The 17,574-nt window shown below is 34.1% G+C and overlaps 1 protein-coding gene across 1 annotated transcript in view; it reads left to right on the top strand.

The window, feature by feature from the left end:
• Ube3a (ubiquitin protein ligase E3A) overlaps positions 1-17,574 on the top strand; it is a 98,556-nt gene that overhangs the window by 26,082 nt on the left and 54,900 nt on the right. Inside the window, 2 exon segments of the mRNA XM_047540694.1 lie at positions 1,868-1,987; positions 4,651-4,695. Of these exon segments, the coding sequence (XP_047396650.1) occupies positions 1,968-1,987; positions 4,651-4,695 (65 nt within the window). The 5' untranslated portion in view covers positions 1,868-1,967.

Here is a 17,574-nt window from a genome sequence, read left to right as displayed (position 1 = left end):
GCTACTAAGTGACCTAACCGATACCTATTTGTATTCTGTTAAGCACCCAAACTCATTAAAAAGGGGACTGGAAGAGAGTATTTGACTTAGTGATTTTCAAAATACATCAAGTTCTTTATTTGATCAATTGATGTTGATTAATTAAGTCCATTGATAAATACATTAACTTTGAATATTTGTGTTTACAAGTTGGAAAGTTAGACTTGTTTGGATCTTTTAAATCCATATACACTGAGAACCCAGGAGGAATTAATATCATGACCAGAGTTGTTTATTTCCAGGGTGCCGTTTTTCTTTCCCATATTATGTCAGCAATGCCTAGGTTCTTAATAGGAGACATATATTATGATAGGAAAACTGGAAAATTGAATTATTTTCTTAAAGGGATTATAGTTCTTGTTTTTTGGAATCCCCTAAAGTTACTCATATGTTCTCAGGCTAACCCTAATTCTCTCCTGTAGAGGTATGTTTCATTGATGTTTCAGTTCTTCCCTTGGGGTTCTCAGATACTTTGCTGTTTTTTATTGGGTTCTGGGTTCATGCTATTAACCACTCTCCTTGCTTTTCTGTTTAGAGTTCGAAGATATTAATTACGATGGGTCTTTCTGCCTCCTAATTTTATCTTTCTTTGGTTCATGCCTCCGATTTGACCTGGATATATAGTTCATTAGAACAGTCAACAAGGGGAAAAACTAATTGCATGAAATGATCTCTTGATACTGGGATGTTTCAGATGTGTGATATCTTTGCCAGAATTATAGTATGATTTAAAAGGCCTGCTAAATTTGAATTGCAATAGTCAGGAAAATTTGGTTGGACCATATATGGAAGTAAAAAGATACTAGGTTGAGGGAGGAAGATGTACTTTCTTATTTTGCCATATTCTTTCATGAAATTGCATCTGATGGGTTGATGAAAGAGAGTAGAATACATTTTCATGTAGAAGCCAGAAGGTTTGGCTAATGTTACATGACTCAAACAAAGAATAAGTAGAACCAGACTTTGGGATGTGTGTGTGTTTGCGTGTGTACACACTCACGTGTATGTGCATGCATGTACATGTTAAGTAGTTGTCTACTTGGTGACTGATTTCTCCTTCAGCTTAAGAATTCTGTGATTAAATTAGTCCCATTTAAACTCCTGCCATAATTGAGTTATCAGTCCATGTCCTAAATCCTTGCTCATTTATGTATATTTTCAATCATGAAATTCTGTGAAGCAAAACTAACCCCTGTCTCCCCAAAATATTCCAACCCTTAATAGAAAGTCTGCAGGTCGTGGTTTTAGTTGTACTTTCAATACTAATTCAAAAATCTTGGGCAAGTCAATCACTCTGAGGCTAATTGTCATTATCATCATTATTATTCTTTCTTACAGTATTTGTCTTATTTAGGTAGGTAGAGCCCAAACTGTCCTGAGACATAAGGCACCATTGACCAAAGTGCTTTGTAAACTCTCATACTAACATAAAAAATAAAAGGGATTATTGCAGATTGAGTCTCTTATCCAAAATGCTTGGGACCACATATGTTTCAGATTTTAGAGTTTTTTAGATTTTGTAATATTTGCATAGACTTTACTAGTTGAGCATACCTAATCTGAAAACCCCAAATCTGAAATACCCCAAAATCTAAACTTTGAGTTGGTGACGTGAAACTTTGTTTTAGATTTTGGAGCATTTTAGGTTTTGCTTTTAAGAAGACAAAATGCGGGAAAATATTCCTTGAAAGCTTTCCTATGATAAGTAGTCTTCTGATAAAAAATTTTGTATTGACACCTAATTTGAAGCTTTGAAGATTTTTTTTTGAACATTGAATTGAGTTTATATATTAAAGTGTTCTAACCAAAGGTTTGTTTAATTTATTAGAGTTATTAAACCTACGCTCAGATCAAGTTAGCAGCTAGACTGGTGTGACAACCTGTTTTTAATCAGTGACTCAAAGCTGTGATCACCCTGATGTCACCGAATGGCCACAGCTTGTAAAAGGTAATTTTAAATGTTATTTTACAGCCTTTAAGAGGCTGTCATCATAAAGTGAAGTACATACTGTAAAAATGAAGAAAATGTATAGATGGCAGGAGTACTGTTAAGAATAGAGTACCTAAGAGTTGACCTATTTCTCCATTTAATCTCTTTCCTAAAGTATTTCAGCCCATTTCCTATCTCCTTCATAAGATCAATAGCCACCACCAAAGACTTATCTATATAGATAAATAAGAAAGTATGATTTCGTGGTTTTAGGTAAACATTTTAAAGAAGATGTGGAAAGTTTCTTCGTGTGCTTTTAAAAGTATGTCTTTTATGTGGTGGAAGTTGACTTTTCTAGTTTTGGCAACTTTAATAAAATTAGTTTACTAGTTAGAATTATAGTGGAGGCAGAGGAGTGGTTTACATGATATACAGAAGCTGCACCCAGTGTTATTAGAAGTGATCTAGCATTTGAATTTCCTAGGTTGTGTTGTAGTATTCAGAGTAGTGGGCATTTTTGTGTTTGTTGTTTTCTGTAGTTCAGATCAAGACCTAAAAAGAGAGTCTTCTAAGATTTATTTTTTCTTTTCTGATGTTACTTGGCTAAATATCTAGTTTTAAATTATTTTTCTGATTTGTTATTCTTGCAAACTTTAGGGTAAACTAAAGTCAGTAATTTAAAAAAAAATTTCCCCTTTGGGTTATATGTTGTGAGCTGGGTAAGTTAGGAGTGTGTACTAGATTCTTGTTTCTAACATCTTGGCAGTAAAAGTGAATAAACTCTTTAGGAGCCAAAATAATGTTGAGAACTATTACTAGATGTTATATATATATACACACACACACACACCATAGTTTTGAGAGTTTAAATCCTCATTTGAAGATTTTTTTTGATAACTTAGAATATTATAGAAATATACTACAATCAGGATGAACAGAAATTTATTCAGACTTTCACTGTTACTATAAGAAACATTTCTGCTAGTTCTGTATATTCACTTTTCTGTTGATTTAAAAAAAAATTGCAATTTGAATGTAAAGCAAACTATATTATGTTTAAGAGACCCAGGAGAGATATTTATTTTAGGATAATAATCTTTCAGACTTCCCTTACTCTTATCCTTCTGGAATGGATTGTTTTAAATTGTTTGGTTTGACTTACAAATGATTTTTAGTAGCTTACTTTAATATTTGTAAATAGTAAGTAGTAATCTCGTATATTTACAATAATTTACTAATGGTCACATATTCTCATTAAGGGAACAGAAATTGGGAAAATAGATGTAATTTGATGATATATTTAATCTCTGTCCCATTTTTAGAGCCTCAGAACTTCTCAACTATTACATATTATACTTCTGAGATTTGATTTTGTTTTCCTTCTTATAGCTTACCTTTTTGAAGTAATTTTTAAATTTTTCTGTCATCATGTTCTTTCTTTTCCCCCCTCTCATTCTGTTCCCTGTTAATTTTGAAAATTTTGCTGCTTACCTGTTTAAAAGCTTCTAATCTGCCTTTCTTCCTTCAGTGCCAGCAGGTTTATTTTTGTTTTGCAAATCAGCTCTGCCTCTTTTACAGTATGACATCTGATGCTGGAGGGTCGCACTTTCAAAAATGAGTCAGCTGGTACATGGGGTTATCATCAATTTTTAGTTCTTCTGTCTGGGAGACACACGTTTGGAAGCATTCTTGGGGTACTTACCCACAAGGCTGGTGGAGACCAGGTGTGTCACAGAGGTGATTTGCTTGCTCCCTGGGGAAGAGGGTGGAGAAAATTTTTGGATTTATGGTGCTGCCAAATCACTGCCACCAGCATGGCCCAGTTTTTTAGTTCTTAAGTAATTTTGTGCAAAATTGAAAGTTTAAATAAACTGCAAAGATGTTCTAACAAATTTTTGAGCTGCTGGAATTTTTAAAAAACATTTATTTATTTATTTTTGCATTCTCTTCTTGAGCAGCAATGTGTGTAAATTTGAAAGCCTGGTAACAAAGTGAGATTTTATTTTAAAGCTAAGAAATTTAAGAAATGGATTTTTCCCCCCTGTTCTGGTGACTCTGATTTTCACATTTTTTGCTAGTAAATTGTTTGAAATTGGAAATCTAAAGTCAGTGATATATTTACAAATCAAGTTTTTGAATGCCAATTTGAAAATTTAACTTTTGACATTAATTTTTTTTAAACTATTTTGGGAATTTGAAAGTATTAGAAATGAATGAATGTGACGGTGTTCCTCCAAGACATTACATACAAAAATATGTGGTTGGCCCAAGCTTTAGTTTGTTTGCTCAGGTTGCAGCTTGCTGAACTCTGATCCAGAATTTGAGACTATGAATACACTTTATTTTAATATAGACAAGCAATATCAGATATAGAAAGTTTCACAGTTGTATGGTTTTATTACACATATTTGACTTGGCTTATACTGATTTGTCTGTTGGTATCTAACTATAGTGTTCACAATTTCCTTTCCTTAAAAACATTGTGTTGTTTTTTTTATTAGACCAGCCCTTCAAATAGATGTTTGGTATGCAGTCTTATTTGACCACTTTTTTTCACATGTTGAAATCTCGATTTTTAAAACCCTTATTTAGTACTTAAATCTTGCTTTCCCAAGTTAAGTTCTATCCCTTTTTGGAATATAGAATATTTTGCTAATTTTTTCTTTAATTGCATTTTACAGATCACCAGGAGAACCTCAGTCTGACGACATTGAAGCTAGCCGAATGTAAGTATAATTTGGTTGAGGCTGTGGTATCTTTTATGTTGTCCTAGACTGTTTTCAGTGATATCATGTTATTTGAAAATAATTTTCGGGTAAAAGAAAATAATGATTTAAAAAATATAAGAACATATCTACTTTCCCCTCTACCAGACATCTCTAAACTTTGATAAGAAATCACTGGGTATTTACAACTAAATAGATAATTGCTTATTGCTGAATTCTTTTGCCATTTGCTCTCCTAAAAGTTGTGAACAAATAGGGAGACATGGGAGACAGTTGAGTTTGACATTCTTAATTCCTACTGTGTCAGGCATCAGGTTCTATGTCATGGATACACAGATGCTCCTACCTTGGAATAACTTAAATTATACTCATATTGAAAGATGCAGAGCAAATTTTTCCAATTTACTGAAGTAAAATGGTACTTGGGATGCAATGGGAACACAAAGGAGTACCAGTGTACCCAGGTGTGCAGCAGGAACCTAATCCAGATGGAAGGAAAATTGGATGACTAAGAAAGGCTAGAATAAATCTTGAAATATGACCAGGAATTAGGCAGCTGAAAGCATGAGCAGAGTTTTAGGCAGAAGCATAAGCAAAGTTATGAAGCAGCATATTGAGCATAGATAACAGTAGTTAAGGACTTTTATATCATAGATTGATCAAGAGACAAGAACATAAAAATAAGACGTGGTAGAAAGGACTAGGACCTTGCATGCCACATGAAAGGTCTTGATTTGTATCTCATAGGTATTGGGGAATTGTAAGGAATTTGCTTAACAGCATATCTACAAGACATATTTTCAATAACAAGTAGCAGAGAGACAGGTTTGGAGATAGACATGGGCATGGTAATCAGGGCTTCAGTAGTCAATGAAAGCCTTAATAAGGACAGTGGTATAATAATTCAAAATCAAATTTTCTGGACTCAGAAAGTGAAATAATGAAGTCTTTAGTGATTTGTCATGTGAATACAAGAATTTTAAGACAATTTAAGTGCATTGTAGTAATTATCAAAGCAAGGTTTTCAAGACAGTTGAAATGAAAAACATGTGGGAGTTGACTTTGAATAAAAAAGAAAGACTCCCATATTCAGAAGTTTGAAGGAGGAAGTAAAGAAAATGTGATTTTAAGTGCGCATGTAGGTAAGGTTGAAAAAGTCAAGGTTTTCTTTACTGAAAATAGAGGAATTCCTTTCAGATGCTTGTGTATACTGTGAATCTCCAAGAAGGGACTATAAATGTATTTCTCAAACTTATATGACCTTGTAACTTTTCTGTTAACTTAAAAAAAAAAAGATAAAACCAAAATACCTCAAGGTTTTCTTTACTGAAAATAGAGAAAATTCTTTTAAATATTTAATGTACACTATGACTCTCCAAGAAAGTACTATAGAATATGTTCCTCAAGTTTATGTGACCATGTAAGTTTTGTGTTAACTATGTATATAAATTATATAACCATGTAGCTATAATAAAATGAATATAAAATTTACCATGTTAGGGCAGGGTGGGGTGTAGCTCAGTGATAAAGTGCTTGCCTAGCATGTTTGAGGGTGCTGGGTTCAGTTCTCAGCACTGCATGAAAATAAATAAAATTTACTTATTGTGTCCTTCTACGACTAAAAATTTTTTTAAAAATTACCATTTTTACCTTTTTAAAGTGTGCGTTTCAGTGGTATTATGAATGTTAACATTGTCAGACAGTTACAACTAGAATTCTCTTCACTTTGCAAAATGAAACCCTGTACCCATTAAACAGTAATTTCCCATTCCTACTGCCCCTGGCAACCACCATTCCCTTTCTATCTGTGATTTTTGGCTACTCTACGTACTCCTTATAAGTAGAATCATACAGTTGTCTTTTGTGAGATTATTTTATTGCACTTTGTGTAATATTCTCAGGGTTCATCCATATTATAGCACATATCAGAATTTCCTTTTTTAGGCTGAATAATATCCCATTGTATGTATATATCATAATTTGCTTATTCATTTATTATTATTATTCATTAATGGGCACTTGGATTGTTTCTGTTTTAGTGATAGTGAATATTGTTGCTGTGAGCATAGGTATACTTTTTCAGACCCTGCTTTCAGTATATACCAAGAAGTTGAACTACTGAATCATATGGCAATTCTGTTTTTAATTTTTTGGGAGACTGCCATGCTGTTTTCCTGTTTCCACACCATTTTAGATTCCAACCAACAGTGAATAGAGGTTCCAATTTTTCTACCTCTTCGCTAGCATTTATTTTTATTTAATTTTTGATGTTTGTCATTCTATTGAATGTGGAATTGTTTATTAACAGTGTTTTGTGGAACATTATACTTAACACAGGGTTAGTTAGGGAATTTGAGAACTGAAAATTTACAAAATTATTGAGGGTTATAGGTGAAGAAGTGAACTGAAGATTGTTGAAAGTCATCAATCGAACGACTTGAGATTAGAAACATTGTCACACTCAGAACTTAAAAGACTTTTCTCCGATAGATTACTCATGGAATTCGTGTTGAGTATTAGCAGAGTAGAGGGGATATAACTACTAATAGTGGCATGATACTAGCATTGGAATAGTTGAATTTCTATGCTATTTATGATGGCTTTTAAGAGAACCTTGTGTTCCGAAGTCCAGATGTGATGGTGGGTTAGGATTTTGCAGCACTCTTTGTACTTTAAAAACATTAGTTTGAACAACTATCCATGGACAAAAATGCCTTCACAAGTGCTAAGGAAACCAGGTGAGAGATTATAGCCCTGAGTGTAGCATAGAAATGAGTAAATGCATTGATGGTAGGCAAGACAGTTTTACATTATTTGTGTCAAGTCTTCCTTAACCCTGGACAGCACAGTGTGGAGAGAGATAATCTCCATGGGGGAAGAAGGAAGTATGCACTGGACTTTGTAGACCCCAGTACTGGCCTGTCCCAATAAAACCCAAGGCTGAGCTATGTCCTTGGTTGTAGTCTGTAGGCTGGTACCAACACACTGAGCCTTCAAGTGCACCACAATGCCAGACTGCATCCAGTAGCCCCAGGTCCAGGCTTGCCCAGTGCTAAGCCAGCACCTAAAATCCTACCCTCCAGCTTGACCCCTGGGGTCCCACACTCCAGTAGGCCTGGAGTTCAGGCCTTGTTTTCCTGTTTTTAATAGACTACAGTGCTTAATCATCCCCCTTGAATTCAGGCTCCATGATCCATCCCTGTGGATCAGGAACCAGGTCAGCCTCTATAGTCTCAGGACCAACTCTACCTCCTGTGTACCTCTCTTTCAGGCCAGCACTCACATACTTGGCCTCCAAGCTGGCTCCTCTGTACCCTGGCTGCATACATACCTCAGAACCAGTCAAACCCCAAACTTTAGATTGTTCCCTGTGACCCCATGCTCCAGTGGATCCAGAGCATAGACTCACTCTAGTGGACTTTGTATCCACATACTAAGTAAGGCTCTTCCCTGTAGACCCAGGCTCTAGACTGACCCCTGTGAGCTCAGACTTCAGGCTTATCCAGTGGATGCAGATGCCAGGCCTATCCTAGCCCTTATCTGGCTTTTTGCAGTCAGATTCCAGGCCTACCTCAGCATCAGGTTAGCCCCTGTGGATACAGGGTCTAGATTCAGTTTTTTGGACCCCATCAGTAGGTCTGTCACAGTGGATCCAGGCTTCATAGAATCAGCCTTGCAGGTATAGGCTCCAGTCCTACAAAATTGCTGACTTAGCAACCCCACCCTCTGCTCATGGCTCTAGCTACAAGTTCTCCCATGGACTGCACCAAATGGTGTGCTCAACCTGTGGATAGGCAGGCTTGCCAAGGACATTTTAGACAAAACCAGTCTGGAAAGACTGGAATAAGTCCCTCGTTCTTCAGATATGCAGACATCAACACATGGCCACTGTGAATTAAGACCAGTTGAAGAATGGAGGAACTTTTTAGATTATGTAGGGGTTGGAGGGGCAGGGATATGAAAGATGTTGGTGAGACAGACATTATTACCCTATGTACATGTGTGATTACATGAATGGTGTGAATTTACATCATCCACAACCATAGAAATGAAAAGTTGTACCCCATTTGTGTACAATGATTTAAAATGCAGTCTGTAAAAATGAAAATTAAAAAAAAAAACTAATGCATTGATAATAAGTCCTAAAGAAATAGAGATTTATGAACTGCCTGACAGAATCAAAGTAATTGTTTCAAGGAAACTTAGTGAATTAAAATAAAATACAGAAAAGTAATTTAGTGAAATCAGGAAAACCATAACCATAATAAGAAATTCAACAGATTGAAAACATTTTCTTAAAAACACATTATTTAGCTGAAAAATGCAGTGAATGAAATGAAAATGAATACAAGAGCATCAGCAGCAGAATTGACCGAGCAGAAGAAAGAATTTGAGTATGAGGACAAAATATTTGAAAATATACAGTTGGAAGATTTAAAAGGAAAATGATTGGAAAGGAATGAAGAAAGCTTGCAAGGGAAACTCTCCAATAAGATTCAGTCCCAGACAACATTACAAATATTAAGGCGTATTATAAACAAACTTAGAATGAATAATTAAAGCCAAAGAGGATACAGAAATCAGGAAGAGAAAAGAATATTTCACAACTGAGGGAGTTCTAGTAAGGCTAGGAGCAGACCTCTGAGCAGAAACCGTATAGGCCGGGAGAGCATGGGATAGTGCATTTAACCTGCTGAAACAAAACAGAACAACCAAATTAAAACAACTACCAGCCAAGAATACTTCACCTAGTAAAGCTGTTCTTCAGAAATGAAGGATAAAAGTCTCTACCAGAAAAGCAAAAATGAAGGGAATTTATTACCACCAGACCTGTCTTATGAGAAATATTCCAGAAAATTCTTAAAGTTGAAAGAAAAACATACTGAATAGTAACATGAAAACACAGTCTACTTCTAATAAATCACTTTTAGTATGAAAACAAAACTGTTAAAAATTGTACAGTACTTTGTTGAACTATTAGTATGAATTGTGACATAAAAAATGTAAAATGTGGGGGATGGTAGAGAAAAAGTGATTTTAAAAAAAAAATACAATCACATTTGTTTAAAATAGCCTGTTGTAAATATAACGTATTACGTAAGCCTCATGGTAAGCATAAAAGCAAAAACTTATGGTAGTTACACTGAAGATGAAGAATAAGGAGCCAAAGCCCAGCAGCAGAAGAAGTAATTTAATCAAAAGGAAGAAAATAAAAGAGGAAGAAAGGGACAAAAGGTTTATAGGACAGCTAGAAACAATTAACAAATTGGAGTAGTAGTAGCTCATACCTGCCAATTATTACCTTGAATGTAAATGAATTAAATTTCACCAGTCAAAACACACAGAGTGGCTAGATGGAGAATATAACAAGAATCAGCTATTTGTTGCCTATAGGAGAGTCACTTCACATAAATTAAAAGAATAAATAGAGTCAGACATTGCATGTGAATGGAAGCCAGAAGAGAGCTGGGGTAGCTGTACCTACATCGGTAACAATAGATGTGAAAACAAGAAAAGGTCGTTGTTACTATGGTAAAGTGACCAATTCATCAGGATGATATAATAATTGTAAATATTTCTGCACTCAGCACCAGAGTATCTAAATATATAAAGCAAATGATAAGTATTTTTCCCTCCTCTGATGGTGGGAATTGAGCCCAGGGCCTCACATATGCAAAGTACACATTTTAACACTGAGCTACAATCCTCGTAGCCCCAACAGATCTTATAGACTGTGATAGTAATATTTGGGAAAATTCAGTACCCCACTCTGTGCAACGTACAGAACATCAGAATTAAATTACACTTTAGTCCAAACAGATGTAAGAGATATGTAACAGTACAACAGTGGTAGAATACCTTTGTAAAAATGCAGGATAGGTCAAATTTGTTGATAGAAATTGTGTCGGATATCTTTTTATGGTCACAGTCATATGACATTGGATACTAGTAATAGCAAGAATTTTGGAAAATTCACATACATGGGAATTAAACATCATACTGTCTGAACAACAAGTGGGCCAAAGACAAAATTAAAACTAAAAATACTGTTAGACAAACAAAAATGGAAACACAACATATTCTAATTCATGGAATGCAGCTAAAAAAAAAAAAGAGGGATGCTACAGCAATAAATGCCTGCATTAAAAATTAAAAGTAGCTTAAATGACATGATCTAATTTACATCTGAAGGAACTGGGAAAAAATAACTCCAAAGTCAGTTGATGTAAGGAAGAATAAGATCAGAGTAGAAATACATGAAACAGAGTAACACAAAAGATCCACAAAACTAAAGAGTTGTTTTTTTGAAAATATTGAGAAACATTTATATAGTCCATGAATAAGGTGGCTCAGTGAAATCGGAAACAGAAAGGAGGCATTACAACTGATACCATGTAAACCGAAAGAATCACAGAGACTACAGTGAACAGTTATGCATCAACAAATTGTTTAACCCAGAATATATTTGTTTTTTCTTTAACCTAGAAGAAAAAATAAATTCTTGCGCACATACAGTCTACCAAGGCTTATTGATTTAAAAAAAAAAAAAAAAAAAGAAGAGTAGAAAATCTGAAACAGATCAATAATGAGTGAAGAGTTAGTGGTAAAATCCTCTGTTAGATAAAGCCAGTACCTGATGGGTTCACTGCTGACTTTATTGAACATTTGAACAGAAGTTATATCAGTTTTTTCTCTAACTTTTCTTAAGAACTGAAGAAAGGGAGTATCCCCAAACTCATATTATGAGGCCAGCATTAATTTGATAACAAAGTTAGATAGGAACTCTAAAACAGGAAATTACAGACCAATAGCGCTGATGAAGTAGATGCAAGATTGTGAAGAAATTACTAGCAAACTGAAACCAAATAGCACATTAGAACTATTCATCATGATAACAAATTTATCTTAAGGATGCAAGGAAATGTGTAACATAACTAAATCTATAAATGTGACATATCACATTAACAGAGTGAAGGCAAAACATCTAATAAAATTCAACATCTTTCTATGATAAAAGTCTCAACAAATATGGTATACAAGGAATGTACCTTAATACAATAAAATCCTTATGTGACAAACCCACTGCTAATGTCATACTAATGGTGAAAAGCTTGAAAACTTTTTTTAAGATTAAGGAACAGGCAAGGGTGCCTACTATCATCATTTCTATACAGCATTGTGCTACAAGTCCGAGTAATTAAATGAAATGAATAAAAGGTATCCAAATAGGAAAGGAAGAAGTTTAAATGACTTTGCAGATGGCATGATCTTATATATAAAAACTCTATAAAGATTTCACCAAAAAATTATTACAACTAGTAAACAGATATGGTAAAGTTGTAGGATTCAAAATCAAGGTATAGAAATCAGCATTGTTTCTATACCCTTATGAACACACTAGCTGAAAAAGAAATAATTTAAAATAGTTATAGAAAAATTAAAGTATTTAGAAATAATTTAACCAAGGAAGTGACAGATGTTCACACTGAAACGAGAAAACATGGATGCAAGAACTTGAAGAAGACTCAAATAAGAGGAAAGTTAGCCCATATTCATGAATTGGAAGAATCAGTATTGTTAAAAATGTCCGTACAACTCAAAGTACTCATAAGATTCGGTGTGATCCCTAGAAAATGTCAATGTCCTTGTTAAACAGAAATTGAAAAAATATCCTGGGTTTATATAGGACTGCAAAAGGCAACTGAATAGCCAAAGCAATGCTGAGTAAAAATAACAAAGCTGAAGGTATCATACTACCTAACTTGAAGATATACTACCAAACCAATAGTACCAAGATCAGGATATAAAAGAGGCACATATACAAATATAACAATAAAAAGCCTAGAAATAAATCTGTACACTTATTGTCAGTTGAATCTTGACAAATTTGATAAAAGTATACAAAGGGGAATGAGAGTGTTCAGTAGTTGGTGTTGGGAAAACAATGTCCACTTGCAGAAGAATAAAATTGGAACTTCAATTTTACCAAATACAGAACTCCACTCAAAATGGTTTAAAAACATAAGTGTACAAGCTGAAACTTTTAAAGTACTATAAGACAAGGGAACACTGATGGCAGCAGGGTTTTTTTTTTTTTTTTTTTTTTTTTTTTAATAATTCAAAAGAAGGCAATAAGAACAAAAGTAGACAAATGAGATGTACCAAACTGAAAAAAGCTCTGCACAAACAAGGGCGAAGTCAGAGTAAAAAATGTCCCAGATAGGCATGACACGCATGTGTGCACACAAACACAAGCAAATGCCCCACTAATAAATGAAAAAGTACTCAAATCATTAATCATCCAGGAAATGCAAATTCATACTACACGATGACAACTTATTAGAATGGTTATTATAATAAGACCTTTCTTTTGGTAAAGAACATGGAGAAAAGGGAACTTCTGTATACAGATAGTAGGAATGCAAATTAGTACAGCTATTATGGAAAATAGTACAGCTTATTAAAAAAATCAAAAATGGAACTGCCAAGATTTAGCAGTCCACTGTTGAGTACATGTTTAAGGATATGAAATCACTATGTCAAAAGAGATATGTGTACTGTCATGTTCGTTGTATTATTCACAGTAACCAAGATTTAGAGTTAAATGGAGTATCCATCAGTGGATGAATAGATTAAAATGTGGTATATGCAAAATGGACTACTGTTCAGCCATACTAAGGATGAAATCCAGTTTTGGGGGAATAGGGGAACAATATGGATGGAACTCGAGTCATTATTTAAGAAATAAGCCAGGCACAGAAAGACAATATTGTATGATGTCAGTTTTGTGGGAAAAGTAAAAAACTTTATCTTATAGAAGTAGGGAGTAGAATGGTTGTTACCAAGGGCTGCATAGATGTTAAAGGATGCAATTATTGATATTAGTTCAACTTACTAACAGGTATTGCCTTCTTGGAAATTGATCAGAAAATAAATTTTGAGTGTTCTTACCACTAAAATTCTATGTATGTGAGGTATTGCATATGTTAATTAGCTGCTTCTAGCCATTCTACCATGTATTCAGATTTCAAACATGTTGTGTATGTGATAAATATATCCAATTCTCATTTGTCAGCAAAATAAATGAATACAAAATTTTAAAAATGTCTGTTGTCTTTATGTCAAAAAAAATCATTATGTATGAGTGCAAATGAGGATAAATGATAATGATCAGAGGTTGGGTGTTTGACATGTCTGGAATAAAATGGAGGTAAAGAAAGGTGTTTCAACTTAAGGCAAATACTTTGAGGACCAATAGTATTGGAATAGAACAGACACAGACCTTGACATTGAAATCACTTTGCTAATGATTTAGTGTACGTCAAATAGAGCCTTTAGTCTGTTGTATAATAACAGTATAGAGATGAAAGTCATAAAGGATTCAGGTAGATTATGTTAGTTTCAAGTTAGAAGTTTTTTGTTTTCTTTGGGGGCATTTTTTTTTTTTTTTTTTTTTTTTAAAAACAAGACTATTAGAAGAATATGGTGGACTTTAGGGGTTTTAGGAGTATTTTCAATCTCATATAAAGTGTTGCAGGATAAGTGCCTTTGGGAGGGAGCCAGGCTTTAGTGAAATTTATTAGGTTGAAGAGCCATTACATAAAGCTTTGAAGATGAAGGACAGAGTATAAGTGGGTTTCTAGTGGAATTTGGATCTAGTGGATTTTGGTGGAATGTTAGGAGAATGAATCAAGATTAAACAATGGAGAATATAGATGAAACTTGGCAAAGATGATGACATTGCGAGGCCATGATAAGATGTTTGTTACAAGTTTCTGAATAATCTCTGGTATTAAGTCCAGATTGTGTTAAGTAAACTCTCATGCTTTTTAACTTGACCATGTTTAAGTGGAGCTAACAGCAAATTAGACTTACCATGATGTCTCAGCAGAGCTAAGACCTAGCCATAAGTACCATGATAAAATAACTCTAAGCTTCACATCTGCCACCATTTCTCAAGTTCCTATACCTGTAAAAACCATAACCAGGCAGCTCTTTAGTAAGGTGAGTAGGCCCAGTTTTGTTCCACCATGATATTGTATGTCTTAATTTACAAAATAACTAATGAGGGATTCTTGCTTTCACCTAAGAATTAATGAGGGTAATTTATAATTTATAAATGACAACATTCCACATATTAAAGCTGATCTTTAAATTTTTATGGTACTGGGGTATACATTTGCTTTTGGTGTAACTTGATTATGTTTTAAGTACACACTTCGAGAACACTTTGAGTACATTTTAAATAGTAATTTATGTGTACATAAAGACCATGCCTGTTAAGGAATTCTTAGTATTTCCTTGGATGCAGAAAAGCATAGCAAAGATTTTTTAACAGCTGGATACTATTTTTTGTAGTTCAACCTAAAATAAGAAGTACCAATAACTGAGGTCTTTTTATCATGTTTATTCTACCTGAGTTTATGTTTAAACTTTTATAAATACCTTGTAGTTGAGTCTTTTTATATGTTTTTAGGCTTCTTAATTTCTTAGTGATTTCAAAGCAGTTTCTTAGTAACTGCAGATTTCTCATATTTGGTAATTACTCCCTATACCCCATCTCTAACATTAAGGCTATATTTTCAGGTGTATTACTATAAATGGAGCAAGGGTAAATGTATCAAGTGATTTATGGCCCATTAAAGCAAGATGTTTAATAAATCCTCAGTTTACTCTAAATGTTGGAATGCCCCAGACCAGTCCTAAGGCCATCTTTATCCTTTCTCTCCAGGTAAGAGATTTATTATCTGTACTCTTACAACTTGCATATTTCCATCTCCAACTCTGACTTACCCTTGAACAGTAGGTTTATTTATCCAACAGTTGGATGACTACTTCTTAATGTTAACAACTAAAAAACAAGTTTAGCAATCTTTTACTAATAGAGCCCTTAATTTTCATCCTCTCAAATCTCTTTCTCTTTCAGTTGTATGCCATCTCAATCAGTAGCAGTCTGCCCCCCATCCCTACTCCCTTGAAGTACCTTAGATTTCTCTCTGTCTCACATAACTCAAACCATTTACAAATCCTTTTTGGCTCTACTTTTACAGTATCTGTACTTCAAACCATTGTTATCTTTTGTACCTCTCTACCCTGATTAGAGCTCTTCATCTTTTGCAAAAAAAAGTATTGCCCCTTACATTGTATTCTTAATACCCATAATGATCTTTTTAAAATCATAACCCATTAAGCCCCAAGTTTTCATTTCTGTGAATGTAATAAATATTTAAATATTATTTCAAGTTAATACAATGGTGTGTATATTGCTTAATTGAAGTTTTTATAGGTTTTACACATCTGGAATAATGGGACAAAATGGGTTAAACCATGTTATATATGCTCGAAAACCTTCAGACTCTTCTGACCTCTCAAAGTCATACCTAGAAATCTATGTAGTCCTGTTATTGACTCCTTTTTACTTCTGTGATCTCTGTACTTCTGTTTTTCATCTGTCGCTACACTGGCTTTATGCTCTTGGCCCACACATCTTTGTCTCAAGAGTTGTTCCTATTTTCTATGACCCTTCTCTGTGATATTCATATGGTTTCCTTCTTTACTTGTTCCAGAGGTCTCTGTTCAGTGACACTATATCATAGGGGCCATCCCTGACCATCTTCATCAAGAATGGTCATGTTGTGGCTTCTGTAGTCCTCTTACTTTTCTCTATTTTTCTTCACACAACTTAAGGTCATCTGACAACTTTCATGTTTTTTTTTTTTTTTTTTTGTCTTTTTCTTTACCACTAGAATGGAAGACAATTTAGACAATAAATAGGTACATAATATTTATTATATGAAAGAATGAAGGTACTAAATTTATGTCAAAGGTTTCTGCCTTTTCAATTTCCTTGCAGAAATGTAGGAAGAATTTTTTAAGATTTGTTTATATGTTAATAAACTGACTTATATTTTCATAGCTGTTGAATGTGGGGAATGCCATCCAACATCTTGAACATTGCCATATGGCAAGTTACTGTGGTCCATGCTACTTATGCGTTTTCTCATTAGATTGGAGAGCTGAACCTTTTACCAGTTGACTATGGAGACAATGTGAACACTTTTAGTTTCTCCAATACAATATACATATACATGTACATATATAGTTTCTTCATATATATAAGCACTTAAAGACCAAATAATACCTCAAAATATTTTCTGAACTAAAAGAAATCTCTTAATCCTATAGGTGGTTCTTTCTGTTATCATGATTTTTCTCCTATTGATTCTGTTATCATGCTCTTGTTCTACAGATTGAGACTTCGTAGGTTCTTTGTATACTACTACTTCTTAATATACCCAGAAACTGGGAGGTATTCTGACATCTCTTTCTGTTCAAGGTCATATAACTGGAAAAGGTAGGGTTGATATTGTTATCTATCTAAACAGTATCAGAGGAGAACCTGAAGAATCTTTAGTGAGGTTCTATAATTTTCCTGAGGACACAATAATAAAATTACTGGGTATGTGGCTTAGAGGTGCTTACCATTTAATAAATAGGCAGTTGCAAGATATAAAAATGCAGCGTAGTGATAGCGTAAGTATAGGTGCTATGGGAACATCCAAGAGGAATACCTAATTATCTTAGAAGTGATTAAGCTGAAACCTCCAGCTTGAATGGGAATACTAAGATCATAGTGTTCTAGGCAGGGGAAAATAACTTCTACATAGGTTGTAAATAAATCTTGATGAATGTTCTTTTTGTTGGTATATCAGCTTTGAACCCTGTTGCACATACCAGAAACTGGGCATTATCTTTAGATTCCTGCTCCTGTATGTCCTACAAAACTATTTTCTTTTAAATATTTCTTATGTAATTTTCTTCTTCTTCATTTATGCTAGTACTTCCTTCTTGACCTGCAACTTTAATATTCACTGCCTA

This window comes from Sciurus carolinensis, chromosome 2, assembly GCF_902686445.1.
Source record: "Sciurus carolinensis chromosome 2, mSciCar1.2, whole genome shotgun sequence".
NCBI classification, from domain to species: domain Eukaryota; kingdom Metazoa; phylum Chordata; class Mammalia; order Rodentia; family Sciuridae; genus Sciurus; species Sciurus carolinensis.
Note: the sequence above shows the minus strand (reverse complement) of the source record. Positions and strands in the feature narration are given on the sequence as shown.